Here is a 21,151-nt window from a genome sequence, read left to right as displayed (position 1 = left end):
GCCAAGCAACATGTGAGAAACACAGGGCCCTCTGCTGTCACCTGCTGTCCCAAAGGTCTCAACTCAGGAGAGCACGTGTACAATAGGGCTGGAGGAGTTTTCCGGCACCACAAAGCCTCACAGAAAACCTAGAGCTCCCGGCCAGGTCCCCCTCTCTATCCTAACCTCCCACCTCATTCCTACTTCTAACTGAACTCAAACAGGTCAAGTTCATTCCCACCTCAGGGCCTTTGCTCCTGCTGTGACCTCTGCCAAGCAGGCTGCTCCTGCTGCCTAGAAGCAGCTTCCTCCAGATCGGCACAAGCTTTCCTCCTCCTTGCCATCTAGCTTTCTGATCATAGACCCCTCCTGCGGGAGGCCCTTCCTGACCACCCTGCCTAAATTAGCACCCCCCCATCCATCCCTCTCCATTACGCCTTCCTGCTTAACTTCCTCTGTGGTGCTTTACACATCTGAAATAATCTTATTCATTATCTGCTTATGTGTTTAGAAAAGTACCTGGCAAACGGCTGACTCTCAATGAACATGTGCTGAATGAATGGATGAGTGAATAAATGAACGAATGGAAAATCTTACTCAAGTGTTTCTGTAATAAGAATCCAGGCACCTATAGTCAAAGTACCCCCCTTCTTTCAGTTTCCAAGGGCAGAGAAATAACCCTGTGGTTGGTAAGAACTTAACAACCGGTAGTTATATCCACACACACTGCTGGGCATGAGTCCAAAGCTAAAAAGGCACTAACTGCTTTTATATAAGGAGGTAGAAACACAGTCCCTCCGTGTCCTTTAGTCCTGATGCTCTGCATTATGGTATCTGTTACTGTGTTAATTGTTTCTGTCTCACACGGCCAGTTTGGGCTTTATTCTGCCTATGTCTGGGACGGTGACAGGTTCCTATACAGAGAAGAGAGGTAATGTGTCCATGTGTGTGTGTGTCCACACCTGTGGGCATGTGTGTGGAAAAGCAGCGACACTCCAGGAAGGGTTAAGCTACAATCAGGCTGTCTGTGCTCAGGGCCCCATGGCTGGCCCAGGAATGGGGTGGGCCTGGAAGGTGGAGCAGGCTTGCCTTGCACCAGCTGCTCTTTCCATGACAGGAGTGCACATGCTTGCCCAGCTGGCCTGAGTGTGTGGAACTCCAGTCACCTTTAAGAATGGCTTCAGAAGCCCACACCTGGCAATCACTCCCCCAACCCCCTTGCCCCTCCACGGCAGGTTCCATTTGGGAAACTCTCCAGTCGGTCATTAGAGGAATGAGCCAAGAGTGAGCAGTTCATCAGCTCACCAGCGCTTGGTGAAAAGCAGCAAAGCAAGGATGGATGTGGACAGCCTTCTCTTGAATGGAAGCAACACGACGCCTCCCTGCAAACTGGGGATCGAAAACGAGACGCTTTTCTGCTTGGATCAGCCCCATGCTTCCAAAGGTAGGTGTCAGAGGCTGATACTTTAATTCAGAAAACTATTACGTTGGGGGAAGAAATCAGCAAAGGCAAGGCTGACTGCAAAAAATATAACAAAGTCCTCGTGAGACAAGGCTGGGTAAAGTCATCTGTTCAGAAGTTTGGATAAGAGATCAAAGAGCAGAATTGAGTCCAATGTTCTTCTTGTTCCCCAGGGGAGAGTTGGGATTAATGTACAGGACTCGGGGGCACAAAAGCAGTGGGAGGAGGACCTGAAGGGGAGCCAGAAGCGAGGACAAGTGTAAAAGCTTGAACTTTACAAGCATCACAGAAAAGGTGCTGTCACAATCTAGCTGTCGCCTTTTCTTGGGGGAAATCAGTGTGAAGAAGTGATTATAGCGAAATAATGCTTAGCAGCTAGGAAAGAAAGCAATCACTATTCACTAGGGAAGCTTTGTTCTTAAGAAAAAGTGGTTCCCTGAGTGAGTGATCCTTTAACAGACCAACCTTTTAGGAGCAACTGAATCACTCTGTGCTCCCCTCACTTTGTTTCTGCAAAATATTGCTAAGTACAGGGAGAGCTGGGTTCAATGATGTCCGCCCCTGAAAAAAAAAATCGGCAGGAAATAAGTGCTTGCTGCGCGTGCTAGGTTTTAACATTCTGCTCTCATAACCTCCATCCCTCGTCCGCGTTCCTCCTCTCAGAGTGGCAGCCAGCCGTGCAGATTCTCTTGTACTCCTTGATATTCCTGCTCAGTGTGCTGGGAAACACGCTGGTCATCACGGTGCTGATTCGGAACAAGAGGATGAGAACGGTCACCAACATCTTCCTGCTCTCCCTGGCTGTCAGTGACCTCATGCTCTGCCTCTTCTGCATGCCGTTCAACCTCATCCCCAACCTGCTCAAGGATTTCATCTTTGGGAGCGCTGTCTGCAAGACCACCACCTACTTCATGGGTGAGTTGCTGCTGGTGCCTATTTCTGGAGCTCGCCCCAGACCCTGCTCAGCCCCAGACCTTCCCCAACCCTTAACAGCCAAAACAAAACATCTGTCTGTGTGGGGCTAGGTGTAAGGACAGAGGAGCTGGCTTTATGGGGGGCTCAGTCCTCATAACTCCCCAGAAGTCAGTCCCCAGTTTTAAGGGTCAGTTTCTCAAAGTGGAATAAGTTGGTAAGAAGCCACAGAAGAGGTTGGTTTTGCTTGCTTCTGTTAGAAAGTAAGACAGATGCAAGCTGTTATGTTCCTTCCTGGAGGTCGTTGATTGTATTCTGAGCTCTACCCAACCCAAGGCATGGTTTTGGGGTGGCCAGGGTGCTGGAAGAGGGCTCTTTCTGCCGTTGCTCTGGCTTTCCTAAGGAACAGGGACTATTTGAAAACGAGTTTCATCAGAGGTCTAGATTCCCTTCTCAGGATTCACTTCCCAGACTGTTTTCCCAGGGTCTGGGACCATCTCAGGCACAGAGAGAGAGAGAGAGAGAGAGAGAGAGAGAGAGAGAGAGAGACCTCTGCCACTAGACGAGGAATTGAATTTGCTCCTAGAGCCTGTGGGTCACTAAGCTGACACTGGTTGGCTGAGATATGCAGCTGTCTGCCTTTGCCAATCAAAATGATGGTGATGATAATAAAAGTCACAAGAGCTAATATTTTTGAATGCATTTTTTGAGCACCCGATATTCTCCTAATTGCTTTGAATTTTTACTTCCATGATCATATTTTATCTCCCAACCACCCTATAAAGAATATACAGTTATCCTTCCCTGTTTCACTGAGGAGGGAACAGAGGCACAGAGAGGTTAATAATGTGCCCAAGGACACACAGGTGGTAAGCTACAGAGCTGACTTGAACCCAGATCGGTAGCCACAACAGTGGTGAGTACATGACCTCGCTTTGCCAACTGTTGTGGCTCTTCTAAGGCGGAAACAAAACATGTCTCTTTGTCCCCTCTGTCTGCCAAAATGCTTTGTCCCTTGCCCATTGTGAGAATTAGCTGGGAGAGGAGGAGGAGAGGCGGGGAATGAGGAAGGAGTTGTTGTTTGTTCTGACCTAAGCTGGGCCAAATACGCAGAGCTGAGTTGGGCTAGGGCAGCCTTCAATGACCGGAAAGCTTTAAAAGCCTTTATTTCTCCCAGTTGAGGAAGCAGGATCCAGCAGTGACAAAATGCTGACGAATAACTGATCTGCGCGACATGGACAAATAGCCAAGGAAGTGTCAATCTGGGTCCAGTCCTCGACGCACAAATGAAAAGGATCATTGTTAAACAATGACGCAATAATAATAACCAACATCTCATAGTGCTTTAGGCTTTCAAGACCTGTCTGTATATATCTTATGATAATATTGAATAATCTTAACCAGGGTTTGTGGAAGGAGATTTAAAGAGAGTGCTTGTGTAGTTGCACAACACTGTGAATGTGCTAAACGCCACAGAGCTGTTCACTTTAAAATGATTGAGTTTATGTGATGTGTCACCTGTGAAGGTGCTAAACGCCACAGAACTGTTCACTTTAAAATGATTAAGTTTATGTGATGTAAGTGTCACCTCAACCAAAAATGTTTTAAAATAGCTGCAGTCTGAGCTAGGAGCCTTAAAACTCTTCCTGAAAATTTCTAGGACAGACTGTTCTAGAAAATGAAAAGCAAGATAATTCTGAAAGTGTTTGCAATACCCTAATGGTTTTGTTGGATTTCTGATTCCAGTGATTTCAATTCTTCCCTTAATTTTATGTTCTCCTCAATACCGTTTCTTATAGTGAACACTCATTAAGCTCCTAATACAGAGCCAAAAAAAAAGAGTGCTTGCCTGCTGGTGGGTTTATAAGTACAGTGGACCCATTGTACAGACTTGACTCTGAGGACTTTGGGGCTGTACCCTCTAATTCAGATGTCATCAACTCCTTAGAGTAAAGTCCTATAAAACACAGCAAATCCTGTCTCAGAACGTAAGTTCTTATAGAATGGTTTCAGGGTTGTAGATTCCTTCAAGTCTCTCAGGAATACTATGGATATTCTCCCTAGAAAAAGAATATTTTTATACATAGTTTCACAAAAGGCCCCAGGCTAAGAACTCCTCCATCATGGTAAGAGATAAGAGAAGAATCAGTTGAATTTATGGATGAAGGGAATTTTAAGGGGATATGAGATTATAATAAGTATGTACACACACAAAATACAAAAAATAAGGAAAATTAAGCTTTTTTGACTATACGTAAGTATATCCTTTTGAATGAGGTGTTTTGACGTCTTTCTCACTGATGATGCATGTTTCTTTTACAAAATACAGAAAGCAAAGAGAATAAGAAAAAAGGCCCTAGTCCTTCCACCCAGAGAAAAACGTTAGTTATAATATGGAGAGTTTCCCCTTCTTCCTTTTTCACTAGGTAATTTTTCAACACTCCATTTGGAAACTTAGAATGTTTCACTCTTAAAAACAGTTTGGGGACTTCCCTGGTGGTCCAGTGGTTAAGACTTCCCCTTCCAATGCAGGGGGTGTGGGTTTGATCCCTGGTCAGGGAGCTAAGATCCCACATACCTTGTGGCCAAAAAACCAAAACATGAAACAGAAGCAATAGTGTAACAAATTCAATAAAGACTTTAAAAATGATCCACATCAAAAAAATCTTTAAAAAAAAGTCTGTACTAGAAATTTTCAGGAAGAGTTTTAATGCTCCCAGCTCAGACCCCACTGAATTTTCAGGGTCACAGTCCTTGAGAATATTGGGTTAAAAGGTCAACTTAACTATGCAGATCACACTCAAAACTAAAGCTATTCTACAGGTCACTCAGAACCTCTTCTGTGGGATAGGAACATATTTCATCCACTTGGTTATTAATTAATGAGCGCCTTCAGCCTAGGAAGGAGTTGGTTGTAATCAAAGTTCAATAAACTTATCTAAAAATTGGCAATAAGATGTATTTGCAAACACATTTCTTTACCTGCCTCAAATCGTTTTGGGAACAAAGCTGGGAATAAGTCATTTTTTTTTAGATATACATACACAATATTCTTACCCTCTGAGCGTTTTCCTCTGCTATCTATCAAACCTGCGCAGATCAGGTATGCTTAAGCTCATTGTGCAAATAAACTTTGGATTTCAGAGCCTGCATAACCAGCTTCTTTGTTCCTTTTCCAGGCACCTCTGTGAGTGTCTCCACCTTTAATCTGGTAGCCATATCGCTGGAGAGATATGGTGCAATTTGCAAACCCTTACAGTCCCGCGTCTGGCAGACAAAATCCCACGCTTTGAAGGTGATTGCCGCTACCTGGTGCCTCTCCTTTACCATCATGACTCCGTACCCGATTTATAGCAACTTGGTGCCTTTTACCAAAAATAACAATCAGACCGCGAACATGTGCCGCTTTCTACTGCCAAATGATGTCATGCAGCAGTCCTGGTAAGGCTGCATGGGTTTATTTGTTTAATACAACTCGATATAATTTTGCAGGTTTAATAAAAACTGGAATGTATTGTCCAGTGTCTGGGGGCATCAGTCTCCTGGAGACTTATCGAGAAGTTTCACTCGAACCTCTTTCTAGAGTAACAGTGACAGCAAACACTTAGAGTGCTGTGTTTTAAATGCTATATATATATATATATATATATATATATATAAATTCAACTAATCCTCTCAAAACCCTATAGGGTGGGTACTATTATTGTCCCCATTTTACAGAGGAAACTGAGACATGGAGAGGTTAAGCAAGTCACTCAAGTTCCCAAACCTAGAAGAGATAAGAGAGCATAGCATCTGGTCTTAACCACTATGCAGCGTGCTTCTGGAAGAGCTCTGATTTTCCAAGAACTGGAGGTAGAGCCGAGGATGAGTTCCAAATCCCACGTGGTTTTTCTTAGAGCTGCAGCTGTGGTATTTGCACGGGACACTGTACTGGAAATAAAAAGGCAAGGTTCTAGTACCTGTTTCTTTGCTTACTAGTGGGTGATATTGGACAAGTTCATATAACCTCCCTGACATTCAAGTTCTTTATCTACACAAAGATTTAAGAATAAAGATTTTTTTTATCTACCTCATTAGATGGATGTGAGATTCAAATGAGAGCATGTTTATGAAAATGTCACTAAATATTTTTAAAAAGGCTACACAAATGCAGGACATTATGTTTACCAGTTCCCAGCATGTTTTAGAAGCAGGGAGCTAGACATTTAAAAATGGCTCAAGGGCTTCCCTGGTGGTGCAGTGGTTGAGAGTCTGCCTGCCAATGCAGGGGACACAGGTTCGAGCCCTGGTCTGGGAAGATCCCACATGCTGCGGAGCAACTGGGCCCGTGAGCCATGACTACTGAGCCTGCGCGTCTGGAGCCTGTGCTCCGCAACAAGAGAGGCCCCCGTAGTGAGAGGCCCACGCACCACGATGAAGAGTGGCCTCCTCTTGCCGCAACTAGAGAAAGCCCTCGCACAGAAAAGAAGACCCAACACAGCCAAAAATAAATAAATAAATTTTTTTAAAAAAGTATTAGACATGGGAATAAATGGGAAAATATGAGCTGTACATAGAAAAAAACTGGCAATAGAAACCAACCCTAAATAACACAGATGTTGGAAACTTCAGACAAGGATTTAAAAAAAACATAGCTCAAAACTGAGATAATCTCTGCTTTCTTTGCCTTCCTTTTTTTCATTTCAACCAAGTAACGCGTACACACAAAAAGAGTTATGTTGCAAATGAGGGACTTTTCCAAGATTTGAAAAGAACTCTTATCAAAACATGTCCAATTGAAATAAGAAATGGCTCAGCCACCGTGAGCCTCTGACAATTTTACGGCCTAATCGCGTAATCTTACACATGCCAGACTGCAAAAGTGATTTAGGGGCCAGACTCATAAAGAAGGAGGCTGCGATTCTTCAGAAATCAAACATATTTAGAGAAAGCATAGCTCTGGCCCACCAGGCACTAGAACGAGCTTGCCACTGTGCCAGCGGGTCAGAACAGCCAGAATGCTTATTTTGCAAAACCAAGGAGGTTTTCCATCATTGCTACCTATGCATTAGACGATTCTGTTGCTATAAAGTCAACAAATGGTATATTGTGATGTTTAAGAGCCTGAGTTCTAGAATTGTATTGCTCGGCTTCAGATCTCACCTTTGCCACGAGCTGTGTAACTTTGGACAAATTGTTTATTGTCTCTAAGTCTGTTTCCTCATTTGTAAAATGGGTATTATGTTAATAGTACCTACCTCAAAAGTTATTATGGGAATTAGATATAGTAATATATATATATACTATATTGAAATTGAATAAGTCATCAATGAATGTAAATTCTTCTTATTATTATTTCAGAAACCGTTTTATTGAGGTATTCACCTACTCTCATTGGCTTGTTTGTTTTTTCTTTTTTAAGCTCTCATTTGTTTTAAATGTAGACTTGTTTCAGGCAGACTTACACCAAACTTTTCCATTTAACTAGTCCTTCATAAGAGACTTTATCTGAAAGAAAAGAAGAAAACAACTTCTAATGACTGACTCTCCAGATGGGGAATTTCCAAAGATATTAAATACTAGTAATTAATGTGTTTCCTCAGACTCATTAAAATGGAGATGAACCCTGCTTATTCCATCCCATCTGAGTTTGAAATGCTAGAGATGCTGGTTATTGGATTGCTTTTTATTTTATTAGGCACACCTTCCTGTTACTCATCCTCTTTCTTATTCCTGGAATTGTGATGATGGTGGCATATGGATTAATCTCTCTGGAACTTTACCAGGGAATAAAATTTGATGCTAGCCAGAAGAAGTCTGCTAGAGGTAACTATCTCTTAGCTGTACGTTTATGCCAAAAGATTACAAACGCTTATTTTCTGTAACTTAAATGGATATACCCAGAGTGTGTATAGGGTATATTAGAGGTTTTCAAAAGTCTTCTTAGGAGACTCTGTGTCCTAAGGCACAGTCATGAGACCCAGTGTCTCTATTCCTCATCTGTAAAATGAAGAAATTATTCCTCTCAAAAGGGTGCTGAGTGGAATAAGATGACATAATACACACATCGCCCAATTACAAGCTGAGGGCCCATGGGTCCCAGGCTCTCTGTGCTGTTGCATACAAATGGACCGCCTTCCGCAAACAAAGCAAATTGTAATTCCAGGCGCCATCCTCTCTCCTCCCCTTCACTCCTGTTGCAGCTGCCACAGAGCCTCCCGTCCCCCCTTTCATTATAGTCCACTCGCCAGAGAAACTTACCCGACACCTTTGTTGGTATCACTCGCCGCCCCGCCCCCACACCATTCTCACTCCACCCCTTTACTCAGCTCTTTACCACTTATACAACTTCAAGGCCTTCTTTGGTTTTTGCTCATTATGCAGAGTCCTCACAGTAAAAGCAGTCTGGAGCTTTCCCAAGCAAGCAGGAAACTTCCCCCTGAGGAGCTGGAAGAAGAGTGTGCCTATTCATTCTTGAACAGTTCTTTAGCCCTATAATCTACATATGTAAAATATTATTTTACTATTATAAATTATGTACATCAGATACTATACATTATTTTAGTAGTTTTAAGTAGCTTTTCATTTGAAGGAAAGGACTAGTGTAAACAATACCTACCCACGTCAAGGCAGGCCCGAGGTCGCCTGCCCAATATACAGTTCAAGTGTGGTTTAGCCCCTTGATGCAGGGGGCAGGGGTTCCACGCCTTCCGTCTGGCATGACCCATCCCGAAAAATAAGTGTTGTCCCTTGCCCATCCAGAAAGGAAGCCGAGCCCCGGCAGCAGCGGCAGATACGAGGCCAGCGATGGGTGTTACCTGCAGAGGTCCAAGCACCCAGGGAAGCTGGAGCTGCAGCAGTTGTCCAGCAGCGGCGGCGGCAGGCTCAGCCGCATCAGGAGCAGCAGCCCCGCGGCCAACCTGATGGCCAAGAAGCGGGTGATCCGCATGCTCATGGTCATCGTGGTTCTCTTCTTCCTCTGCTGGATGCCCATCTTCAGCGCCAACGCCTGGCGGGCCTTTGACACCGCCTCTGCAGAGCGCCGCCTCTCCGGGACCCCCATCTCCTTCATCCTCTTGCTCTCCTACACCTCCTCCTGCGTCAACCCCATCATCTACTGCTTCATGAACCAGCGGTTCCGCCTCGGCTTCATGGCCACGTTCCCCTGCTGCCCCAACCCTGGTCCCCCAGGAGCGAGAGGGGAGGCGGGGGAGGAGGTGGAGAGCAGGACCACCCGGGCCTCTCTGTCCAGGCGCTCGTACAGCCACGCCAGCGCCTCTGCCCCGCCCCCGTGAGCTGTGCCCTGGCCGCCAGCACCAAAGGATGGAGCGGGGACCTAGGGAGGCAGCAGAGAAGGAGAAAAAGAAGAAAGCAGGAGGAAGAGGAAGCGGGAAGTGAAGGAGCAGGAAGGCGCCATCCCCAGTGGGAACTATTCCTTGTCTGCTTGGCATCCTTCGTCTGGGTGCCAGGGGAACACTACTAGGGCGGGGCCGGGACTGGGTTTCCAGGCAGCTCCAGGCAGGCAGTTTCCATACCAGTCACCATTAGAAAAACCTCAGCAGGCCAGTAACAGGAGTCCAACAGGACTCCTCCTGCACATGTAATTGCCAAGCACGTGTTCAAACTGGGACGCGGACCCTACTGAGCTTTAGAAGTGGGGCTTTAGAGTGGGCTCTCACTCCCCATAGGGACACCCTTCTGTGCACTACTGCTTCTGCTGATGCAAAATTTGGGGGGCTACTTTGCCCCTGGGGAGTCCATCACTCTTTCACGTACATTCTGTAGCCACCCACCTCATCATGACCACGAATGGGAACCCAAAGCAAACCCTCTTCCGGCCGTTTTCTGTAGTAAAAGAACAGCCTGACTTGTGCTCCTTGAGGTCGGTCAGGGGCATTCAGAGACGTAAGTTTATGTCGTCATCAGAACAGCATCTGGAAAGTTGTCTAAACGATGGAATTTGGAACTTATATTTCTGAAAAGAAAAGAGTATGTGGCAAGTAGCTGGATGGAATGCTGTCTTAGCATAAGGAATGTTAAATGCCAGAGGGGGCATAGAAATATTTTTCTACTTTAATAATATATATTGCTTAACTCCACCTTTATATGGTGATATGAAACCCCATGCCTTCTTTGCCTCAACTTAATTTCTCATACTCGTCCTCTTTTCTGGAAAGACCTCAAGGTACAAAGGAGAGCTGTAACCTATGTGCACCTGGCCAAGCTGGAAACAGGTGGAGTCAGGCCCAGAATAAAAACTGGCATACTTGGACTCAATTAACAAGTAGCTTTTGAAAGTCAAAGGCTGTATATGCCTTTAAGTACAATCTATGTGTTTGTTAATGTTCATAGTAATTTTATGTGTATGTGGAATATGAACAGAGAAGTACATTCTTTACATATATATATACTCTTCAGGGTGTTTAAAAAAAGAATAGTGGATAGAGGTTGGAATTCAGAAAGTGTTATCATTCTACATTCCTCTACAACGGTTGGAGTTTCATGAACTTCTTTTCTTTGCAAAATTGGTGTTGAAATCTCTCTCCTCCAATGTAGAATCTCAACTTAAAATAAGACATGAACTGTACATTTAGATACAAGGAAGTGCATTTCTAGAACAGAATGTATCAATCCAGTCTACCAGCCCTCCTCCCTCCCTCCCCACCACTTTCTTTCATAGTTTTCATGCCTCCAAGCATCTGAGAGGTGAGCTTTTCATTTTCCTGTTTTCTTGGGTCCATGACCACCCATTGATCCATGCCTGACAGACACTCTTTGTGGTGCACAAGGGCTAGTGTTTTCAATTATAAAAAAAAAAATCAATATGGAAAGGGGAGGGGCAGAGAGTGGCAGGAAGTGATCAGGAATAGGGGAAGGGACGTTGTATAATGTAACGAGATGTGAGTGTTGACATTTGTTGTTTTTTTGAGGGTTGGGGGTATAAAGTGTTAACAGAGAAGAAATTATTGAGGATGTGAACATATGTTATAGGGGACTTTTCAAGCCAGATGTTAGTTTTTCTATTCCTCAGACTACAATCTTATTTTAATAATTCTAACCAGTCATCTCTGTCAAAAATTTCAAGGTAAAAATTCAACTGACTAAAACGTGCACTGCTAAAATAGTAATGATAAAAGGTGTAAGAAATGAAGATGTCTCCAATATTTGAGTAAACCCTACAAAACCTACCATTTTCCTGCCAGAAGAATAAACCTTCCTCTCTGACAGTGTTAGCATATAACTGAAGCTAAATTAGCCTCTTTGCTCCCCACACCTTATTGGAAACCTTTGGAAATTCCAAAGGTATGTTAACCTAAAAATAGGGTTGCCAGATTTAGCAACTAAAATACAGGATGTCCGGTTAAATTTTAATTTCAAATAAACAATTAATAATTTTTTTTAGTATGAGTATGTCCCATGCACTAAAATATATCTTATATTTTATCTGGCAACCCTACTTTAAAAGCATGTAAGAATATAAACAAGTTTTCCCAAATATAATATAGAGAAATAAAATGCCTCTGTTCACTAAATTTATTGGAAAGTCTTTCACATAATGGAAGCTTTTCTTAAAAAGAAGAAAAATGCTATTAACTTTCAGAATCGGTGCCTGACCTTTGGAAATGGTACTATCAATAGGCTGATTTTACTTTAAAAAAAATGCTTTTAACATAAAGCTATTCTAATACTTTGTTGAGTCAATTGCCTTTATTTCATGGTAAACTGAATTCTTAAATTTGAAATAAAATGACCAATAGAGTTAAGAAAATAGATTCACCAAGTTTCTGGTATTTTCTAGTGTCTTCTGGTAGCTTCCGCTCATCACCAGAGTGGTAAGTTTGAACCTGAGCACTGAAATGTATCTTTGATTTTTACTTAGCCCATGTGTCCCAATGGCTTCTCATGCCTTAGTTACTTCGGTAAACTCTCAAGATAGCTTGCAGTGGTGAATAAGAAATGCATGTGTCTAGATATTAGTTTATACATGTTCGTGTGTGTATCTTCTCCATTCACTTAAAATGTAATCATGAGGCGAGCGACAGTAGCTGTTGAATCTCCACTGTATTTCCTTCCAGTGCTTTGCCCAGTACTCTGTACACCATGAGTGCTCAATAAACGTTGTGACTGACTCCTGCTCTGCCTCCGATGCTTTGGAGAACTCTTTTCCTGTCCACAACAGTGAGTCTCAACAAGGGGGGCATACTCTTGGGGAGTATCAGAATTTCTAGAGGGCTTTTTCCAACTGTGCGTGTATCCCTACCCAAGACTTGGCTGTGTGAGCATTTGCTGCCACCTCTCCCTCCCTTTTGCTCTCCCCCGTGGTGTGTGTTTGTGTGTGTGTGTGTGTGTGTGTGTGTGTGTGTGTGTGTATAATTGGAGATGTTACCAATGGGATGCTGTCACGCCTGTGAACGGTGCCAGGACACAGATTTTTTTAAAGGGCTGGGAAAAAGGACAAATACTGTAAGGTTCTATTCACATGAGGTATCTAAAATAGTCAAAAATCATAGAAACAGAACATAGAAAAGTGATTACCAAGGGCTGGGGATTTAGTGTTTAGCTAGTGTAGAGTTTCAGTGTTGCAAAATGAAAGAGTTCTAGGGTCTCTTGCCCAGCTATGTAAATGTACTTAAAGCTACTGAACTGTGTGCTTAAAAATGGTTAAGATGGTAAATTTAAAGTTAATGTGTTTTTTAGTAAAATAAAAAAGGGGGAAGGGGGTTGGGAAGCACTGGTCTATAGTATCCCTTGGTTTTGCTCCTTTCCACCCTCATTCTCTTTAAGGAGAACAGTAAAAATAACCATCACTGTGTTCCTAATCCATGTTTAAGTACTCTACTCACTCGTTAGGGCTGATAAGTATTATCAAAGCCCACTTGGCGCCCTTAGCTGTTACCTCCCATCTATTTGCTCTCCTGCAGGACTCCTCTGGGTACCTCTGGGCATCTTCCTGTGTCATCCGCCCCGCCCCAACCCTACCTCTGAGCCCTGTGGCCGGCTCTCAGCTCCAGCCAAGGTGCTTCCTTGATTCGGATCTCTATGGCCCCTCCGGCTTTCTGGTCACCCTCAAGTGGAACATAGATTCCACATTTCCTAAACCTGTTGCCACAGCTGAGGGCCAGCCCCACAATTCCACGCTACACCCTGCTCTGAGCAGCCCAGCCTGGGAAGAATTTCAGGTCCTCCTTCTTGCTCAAGAAGAGAGATCAGACAAATATGAATTGTCCAGCAGCCACCCTTGTACATAACACATAACAGGTGCTCAGTAAGTGTCTGGGGGTGCATGAATAAGTGAATGGATGAATACATTTGAATGGAGTCCATCCTCAATGCCAGGCCTTTCCGGGCTGCTTTGGGGACGGCACCATCCTAACCAGAGGCATCTTGCCCAGAGTGTGCAGTAGGTAGGGCCTGACAAGAGGTAAAGCTGACTGGGCAGCCTCATTCTGTTTCCAATCCTCCACGCTGAACATGAAGTACAGCAAAAACTGCTTTCCAGTTCGCTGACCATAAACACGTCCTCTGACGGTAAAGAGGATATACATTGGACCCCAAGTCCGGAAGTCTGTGTCCCAAACTTAGCCCTGTCCCTAACTTGCTGTGTGGCTCCAGGCAGGTCACACACCCTCTCTGGGTATCAATTCCTTCCTGCAAAATGACGGGTTGTTGCTCCAGTTTTGGTACTGTGGGATTCAGTGTGTCGGAATTTGCTATGTGCTTTTATTATTCCATACCCTCCCTTAGTTTTGTTGGCTTCCCGTTGTCTTTGCAATCAGAAAATCTCCCTGACACTAAGCACATAACCACCTCTGAGGAAGGCTTGATCTCGAGGGCACCTCTGAGAGAAGGCGGCCAGGGTGAGAAAGAAAGGGTCTCAAAGAGGAATGTGCAAGTTCTCAGCCCCTTCTAGGTCACAGCTGCCCAGAGCAACTTGTGTGAGGCTGGTCCCTGGAACACGAGCCACATTCCCACTGAAACGTAGGCAGAAAGATCCACTCCCAAACCAAGTTTTTCCTAGATGAAAGAAGTACCAACATTCGTTAAAGCCTGCTTTATGCATTGTGAAGTCACTGGTGACAGCGGGTAACAATACACACTCATGGAAGGATGAATGAATGTCTAGTACATATGGGGTTAAAGGAGGCCATCAAAAAGATGCTACCGCCAGTTGACCCTTGAGGTGGAGGCTCCCCTTCCCCTCCCCTGTCCCTGGAATATGCTTTCCACTTGCATTCCCTGTTCCCAGAAGCTGCTCCAAGGATACAGCCTTGAGATAGAACTGTGGTGCTGAGGCTCCTGGACTGTGCAGAGAAGGCCTCTGAGTAAACTTCTAAGAGTCTGGTGGGCACGCGTGGAGATCTACTCATCGTGCTGCCACCCAAGAAAGTCCCCTTGCTTCTTATACCTGCCATGACCAATCTGGAGGGCTGCCTCTGTCTTCAGTCTCTCCCTGCCCTCTACCAAGGAGGCCGGTTTCAGATTTTACCCTGGAAGGCCCCAAGAAGGTTGCTTGCAAAGCAGCATCTGGTTTCTTATTTAAATCTCAAAACAACGTGTGAGGCATCATTTTCCACAATTCACAGGTTAATAAGTTGAGCCTCAGGGGAGTGACCATGTGTACGAGGTCCGACAGCTAGTAAACAGCAGAGACAGATCGGGCCCATTCTAATGCCACCAAGCTGCTGTCGGGATTAGGTGACATTCAGTAACCTAAGTGATCAACAGCTGGTGATTTCATTTCCTATAATGCTTCACAGTTCCTAGTCCTGGTGCTACACAAGCCTAAGGATGAGAAATCCCGTCTCTGTCCCCCACCCCCCCCCAAACTCACTCACCAATGGCCTTGCTCTGAGCTCCCTGAATGTGGAGGATTTGAAAGCTGGCATTTTGCACATGTGTCTTGGATGCTTCTATCTCTATGTTAATTTTTAGAGGGAAGATAATACACTTTGCCATATCACGGGGAAGTCGAGAGATGCTATCAGTCAATGAGCTTTCACCTCTTGGGCGAATTATCAACATTATTAAAGTAGGTCTATTTTCTTAGAAGAATCAGAGAGGAGACAAATATAGGCCAATTTATCTGTCAGCCTGCCATGTGAAGCTTCCTGGTCTGTCGCTTCACCTGATATCTTTCTATCGAATCCCCTTTCCCCAGTTAAATCTACAGATTATTATTATCTGCAGACCGTCACTAAGATGTCCCCACCCCAAGTTCACCATCTGAAATGGAATGATCTGTCTCAAACCACCTCTCCTGATTCTGTCTGCTTGCTAATGGTACCTCCACTTGCTCAGACTCTCAGGCTCAAAATCTGGCTCATCTTTTTTTTTGTTTTTTTTTTTTGCGGTACGCGGGCCTCTCACTGTTGTGGCCTCTCTCCCGTTGCGGAGCACAGGCTCCGGACGCGCAGGCTCAGCAGCCATGGCTCACGGGCCCAGCCGTTCCGCGGCACGTGGGATCCTCCCCGGACCAGGGCACGAGCCCGTGTCCCCTGCATCGGCAGGCAGACTCTCAACCACCGCGCCACCAGGGAAGCCCTATTGGTCAATTTTTGTTGCCTTGTGCTTCATTAACAAAAAACCCCAAATCTAGCACAGAGGATCATACATGAAGGTTTTCAAAATATGTTTGATGAATGAATCCCTCACCTAGAAAATAAAGTATTGGGTCTAGATTAGTGGATTTAAAATTTTAACACAGAGGAACCTCTTTCCTCCCTACCTCCCCAAGCAATTCTGTATGGAAGCCCAAATGGGAAAGAGATGAAAGATTGAGGGCTTTGAGACACTTCCTTGAAATCTTAGTGGAACCCCTTGGGGTTTGAAAACCACTAATTTGACTCGATTTCAAGACTAAGAATCTGTGATCCTTGGACCTGCAGTATCAGCCTGTCTTCCGTCAGGACTAGCCAGTGACTACAGTTAAGCTTGGCCCCCCAAGTTTAGGGTCTTGATTTGCAGACTTGCTGTGCCCTTGGCTTTGTCGAGCGAGCAGACCACTCAACACATCACAGCATTTAGCTGAGAGGAGATCCCGGTCCAACATGCCTCCTGTTGTGAGCTAAATTGTGTCCCTCTAAAATTCGTATGTTGAGGTCCTAACCCCCAGTACCACAGAATGTGACTGTATTTGGAGACAGGACCTTTAAGAGGTAATTAAAATGAGGCTATGAGGGTGGGCCATAATCCAATCTGACTGGTGTCCTTATAAGAAGAAATTGGACACACAGAGAGACACCTGGGCTGCACGTGGACAGAGAGACAACCATGTGAAGAGGCAGCAAGAGCCCATCTGCAAGCCAAGGAGGGGCCTCAAAGGAAACCAGTTCTGCTCATCTTGGACTTCCAGCCTCCAGAACTGTGAGAAAATAAATGTCTGTTGTTTAAGCCTCCCAGTCTGTAGTATTTTGTTATGTAGCCCTAGCTGACTAATACACCTCCCCCTACCAAAGGTGCAGGGCTCAGAAGGCCACTCTCATTCCTGAGGCCCAAAACCAGTCCAAACAGGTCAGAGAAGACAGAGCCTCAGAAATGCCCCTTGTGTGGCACCACCAGAACCTCTGAGAGTTGTTTGAGCTAAGTCCTCACACTTGCCCCTAGGTCTCTTCTCCATCAACTGCTCTGTCTTTCCCTCTTGGGCCCTAATTTCAGCTACATCCCTCAAGCACAGAAGCAGCAGCTGCGATAAGGTAACAGCTGGCTGGGGGCTGGGGTGCGGGGCAAATAAATGAGCTGGGCAAGTGAGAACAGGAGTAGTGGCTGAGCGGGTTCAACCCAGCTGAAAAACTCCCCAGGTGGAGCCAATGGATCCCAGACCCTAACTCAGCAGGTGTTTCCCTGGGCGCCTTCCAGGTGGAGGGTTGCCAGATAAAATACAAGACACCATTTAATTTTGATTTCAGATAAGCAATGAATAATGTTTTAGTATAAGCACGTCCTGGGCAATGTTGTATTTATCAGCTATATCTGGCAACTGCATCCAGGAGCTCTCAGGTGCTGGGGCAGAGAAAGGATGTCAGGAAACCGAGAGGGAAGAAATTAAATATGACCACGTGCAGCACAGACGGAGGACACGGCAGAGACTGGCACATCATAGGTTCTGAACCAATTTGGGAAGAAGGAAAGGAGTGCTTCTGGGTGATGTGTCTCTGGCCAGGGCAGGTGGGGCTGGAGACTGTCACCATCCCAGCCTGCAGCCCGTTATTTGGAGTCAAGTCAAAGCATCCCAGTTGTATTCATTTTCTGTTGCTGCTGTAACAATCTATCACAAACCTCGTGGCTTAAAATAACACAACCTTATTATCTTATAGCCCTGGAGGTCAGAAATCTGAAACGGGTCTCACTGGGCTAAAACCAAGGTGTCAGGAGGACAACATTTCTTCTGGAAATTTTAGGGGAGAACCCATTTCTTACCTTTTCCAGCTTCTGGAGGCCACATGGCCTTCTCATCTTGAAGGCAGCAGCATAGCACCTTCAATTCTCTCTCTCTCTCTCTCTCTCTCTCTCTCTCTCTCTCTCTCTCTCCCTCTGTCCTCCCCATCCCCCTCTCCCTTTCCTTTCTCTCCTTGCCCCCTCTATGCTTCCATCATCCCTTCTCCTTCTCTGACTTTGATCTGTCTGTCTTCAACATATAAGGACCCTTGTGATTACGTTGGTCCACCTGGATCATGGTAACATACATACCCACAGGCTCTGGAGATTAGGACATGGATATCTTTGCAGGGCCATTATTCTATCTGCCAGTGTTTCTCCCCTGTGGCTTCTGCCACCTTGTCAAGGCTGCTATTAGGAAAAAACAGAGTTTGGCCAGGATCCATGGCTCCTAGATATATACAAGGATGGTGCTCAAAAATCAAGGTGTTGGGCTTCCCTGGTGGCGCAGTGGTTGAGAGTCCGCCTGCCGATGCAGAGGACACGGGTTCGTGCCCCAGTCCGGGAAGATCCCCGTGCCGCGGAGCAGCTGGGCCCGTGAGCCATGGCCGCTGAGCCTGCGCGTCCGGAGCCTGTTCTCCGCAACGGGGGAGGCCACAACAGTGAGAGGCCCGCATACCGCAAAAAAAAAAAAAAAATCAAGGTGTTGAGTACTAGAGGTTGAGACTTAGGCATGGACATGAAAGGCTGAGGGAAGGAGACAGAATGTAGATCTGAAACTAAAATGAGACACACTCAGGTCTGACTGCCTGAATATACTCCCCAGTCTACCATGTGGGGGCATTTCTGACACCCTAAGGCTGCCTTAAATATTGCTTTCAACCAGGTCTCCCTTGGTTTGGGTGGAGAGAGCACAGTATGCTTTCTCTCAAGGTCGCAGCCCTGGGGTAGCCTGAGCCCTGCACCGTCTTAGCAACAGCTCCACGTGTAGACCCTTGGTGACCCAGGCTCTGACCCTGCAGAATCTTAGTGGCTGTGCTCCTTTGCTAAGGCTGCTGTAACAAAAGACCTCAAACATGGAGGTTTAAACAACAGAGATGTATTTTCTTACAGTTCTAGAGGCTAGAAGTCCAAAAGCAAGGTGTCAGCAAGGACGGTTCTTTCTGAGCCCTGTCCATGCCTCTCTCCTAGCTTCTGCTGGTTGGCTGAGAATGTCTGTCATTCTTTGGCTTGTAGATACATCACCCCATCTCTGCCTTCATCTTCACCTGGTGTTCTTCTGTGGTCATGCCTCTGTGTCAAAATTTCCCTTTTAATAATGACACCAGCCATATTGGATTAGGGCTCCACCCTAATGATGTCATTAAATAATAACACCTGTAGTGACCCTGTTTCCAGATAAGGTCACATTCTGAGGTACTGGGGAGAGGGTTAAGACTTCAGCACATGAATTTGGGAGGGGACACAATTCAACCTGTAACAGTGACTTAGAGACTTCAAGTCTCCTAATTCCACAGCTCTCAGTGAAATGGGCATAAGTAAGTCTACCCATGAAGTATTCACCCACCTCCCTCAGTGTGTGTCCATTAAATGCTTAATCCCTCTGCTTCCTCAGCTTGTGGCAGAATGCAGTTTCAGATGTGCATGTCTCTTCCTTATCCTCATGGTTCCTTGAGGTGGCTATTATTAACCTCATTTTATAAACGAGACTAGAGTTTGAGAAAGAGTTTGAGAAAGCTGCAAGAACCACATCACTCATGAGGGCAGAGCAGGAAGTCACACTTTGTGACCCTCACTTCCACTGGCCCTTTCAAAAGAGGGACAAGTGAGTGAGGACTAGGGCTTACCAATGGTTATCCCCAATAGAAAACTGAGTCCCCATAGAGAACTGAGCAGATGCTTGGGTCTGGAATCATCTGGCAAATTCCTTGAGGTTCAAAAAGTGCTACCAGCCAGGGAATAATTCACTGTTGGGTGAGCTGTGGGAAGCATGAGGGTAGGGGGAGTTCAGCTTCCAACAACAGAGGTATCTATGCCTGCGGTCTTGGGTCACACCCACATGAACACAAAGGCTTGGCATTCCCCATTCTAAGCTCCCAGAGGCCACTCCACCCTGCCCTTTGAAAAGGTAGATTCTTATAACTAGATAAACAGTTCCCCTTCCCCAGCCCAGAGCAGCATTACAGGAATCCCAAAAAGTACTTTTTTTTAATTACATAAAGTAATAAAATACTTAGGAATAAACCTACCTAAGGAGGTAAAAGACCTGTACTCAGAAAACTTTAAGACACTGATGAAAGAAATTAAAGATGATACAAACAGATGGAGAGATATAGCATGTTCTTGGATTGGAAGAATCAACATTATGAAAATGACTATACTACCCAAAGCTATCTACAGATTCAATGCAATCCCTATCAAATTACCAGTGCCATTTTTTTTTTTTTTTACAGAGCTAGAACAAAAACATCTTAAAATTTGTATGGAGATACAAAAGACCCTTAATAGCCAAAGCAGTCTTGAGGGAAAAAAATGGAGCTGGAGGAATCAGACTCCTTGACATCAGACTATACTACAAAGCTACAGTAATCAAGAAAATATGGTACTGGCACAAAAAAAGACATATAGATCAATGGAACAGGACAAAAAGCCCAGAGATAAACCCACACACCTATGGTCAACTAATCTATGACAAAGGAGGCAAGAATATACAATGGAGAAAAGACAGTCTCTTCAATAAGTGGTTCTGGGAAAACTGGACAGCTACATGTGAAAGAATGAAATTAAAACACTCCCTAACACCATACACAAAAATAAACTCAAAATGGATTTGAGACCTAAATATAAGACTGGAAACTATAAAACTCTTAGAGGAAAACGTAGCCAAAACACTCTATGACATAAATCACAGAAAGATCTTTTTTGATCCACCTCCTAGAGTAATGGAAATAAAAACAAGAATAAACAAATTGGACCTAATGAAACTTAAAAGCTTTTCCAAAGCAAAGTAAACTGCAAACAAGACGAAAAGACAGCCCTCAGAATGGGAGAAAATATTTGCAAACAAATCAACAGACAAAGGATTAATCTCCAAAATATATAAACAGCTCATGCAGCTCAATAATAAAAAAACGAACAACCCAATCCAAAAATGAGCAGAAGACTTAAATAGACATTTCTCCAAAGAAGATATACAGATGGCCAAGAAGCACATGAAAATCTGCTCAACAGTGCTAATTATTAGAAAAATGGAAATCAAAACTACAATGAGATATCACCTCACACCAGTTAGAATGGGCATCATCAGATAATCTACAAACAACAAATGCTGGAGAGAGTGGAGAAGAGGGAACCCTCTTGCACTATTGGTGGGAATGTAAATTGATACAGCCGCTATGGAGAACAGTATGGAGGTTCCTTAAAAAACTGAAAATAGAACTA

General features: G+C 44.7%; 1 protein-coding gene across 1 annotated transcript; it reads left to right on the top strand.

The window, feature by feature from the left end:
- Positions 1 to 1,299: 1,299 nt before the first annotated feature.
- Positions 1,300 to 9,990, top strand: CCKAR (cholecystokinin A receptor). The gene is made up of 5 exons (XM_022567146.3): positions 1,300 to 1,423; positions 2,105 to 2,356; positions 5,533 to 5,794; positions 8,034 to 8,161; positions 9,098 to 9,990. The coding sequence occupies exons 1-5, from the start codon at positions 1,315 to 1,317 to the stop codon at positions 9,628 to 9,630; spliced, it is 1,284 nt and encodes a 427-aa protein (XP_022422854.2). The 5' UTR covers positions 1,300 to 1,314; the 3' UTR covers positions 9,631 to 9,990.
- The last annotated feature ends 11,161 nt before the right edge of the window (positions 9,991 to 21,151 follow it).

Source organism: Delphinapterus leucas, chromosome 5 (genome assembly GCF_059928025.1).
Source record: "Delphinapterus leucas isolate spDelLeu-1000000601 "Yukka" chromosome 5, BTC_Dleu_Yukka2, whole genome shotgun sequence".
NCBI lineage: Eukaryota > Metazoa > Chordata > Mammalia > Artiodactyla > Monodontidae > Delphinapterus > Delphinapterus leucas.
The sequence above is the reverse complement of the archived record's forward strand: the minus strand, read 5'-3'. Positions and strand labels throughout refer to the sequence as shown.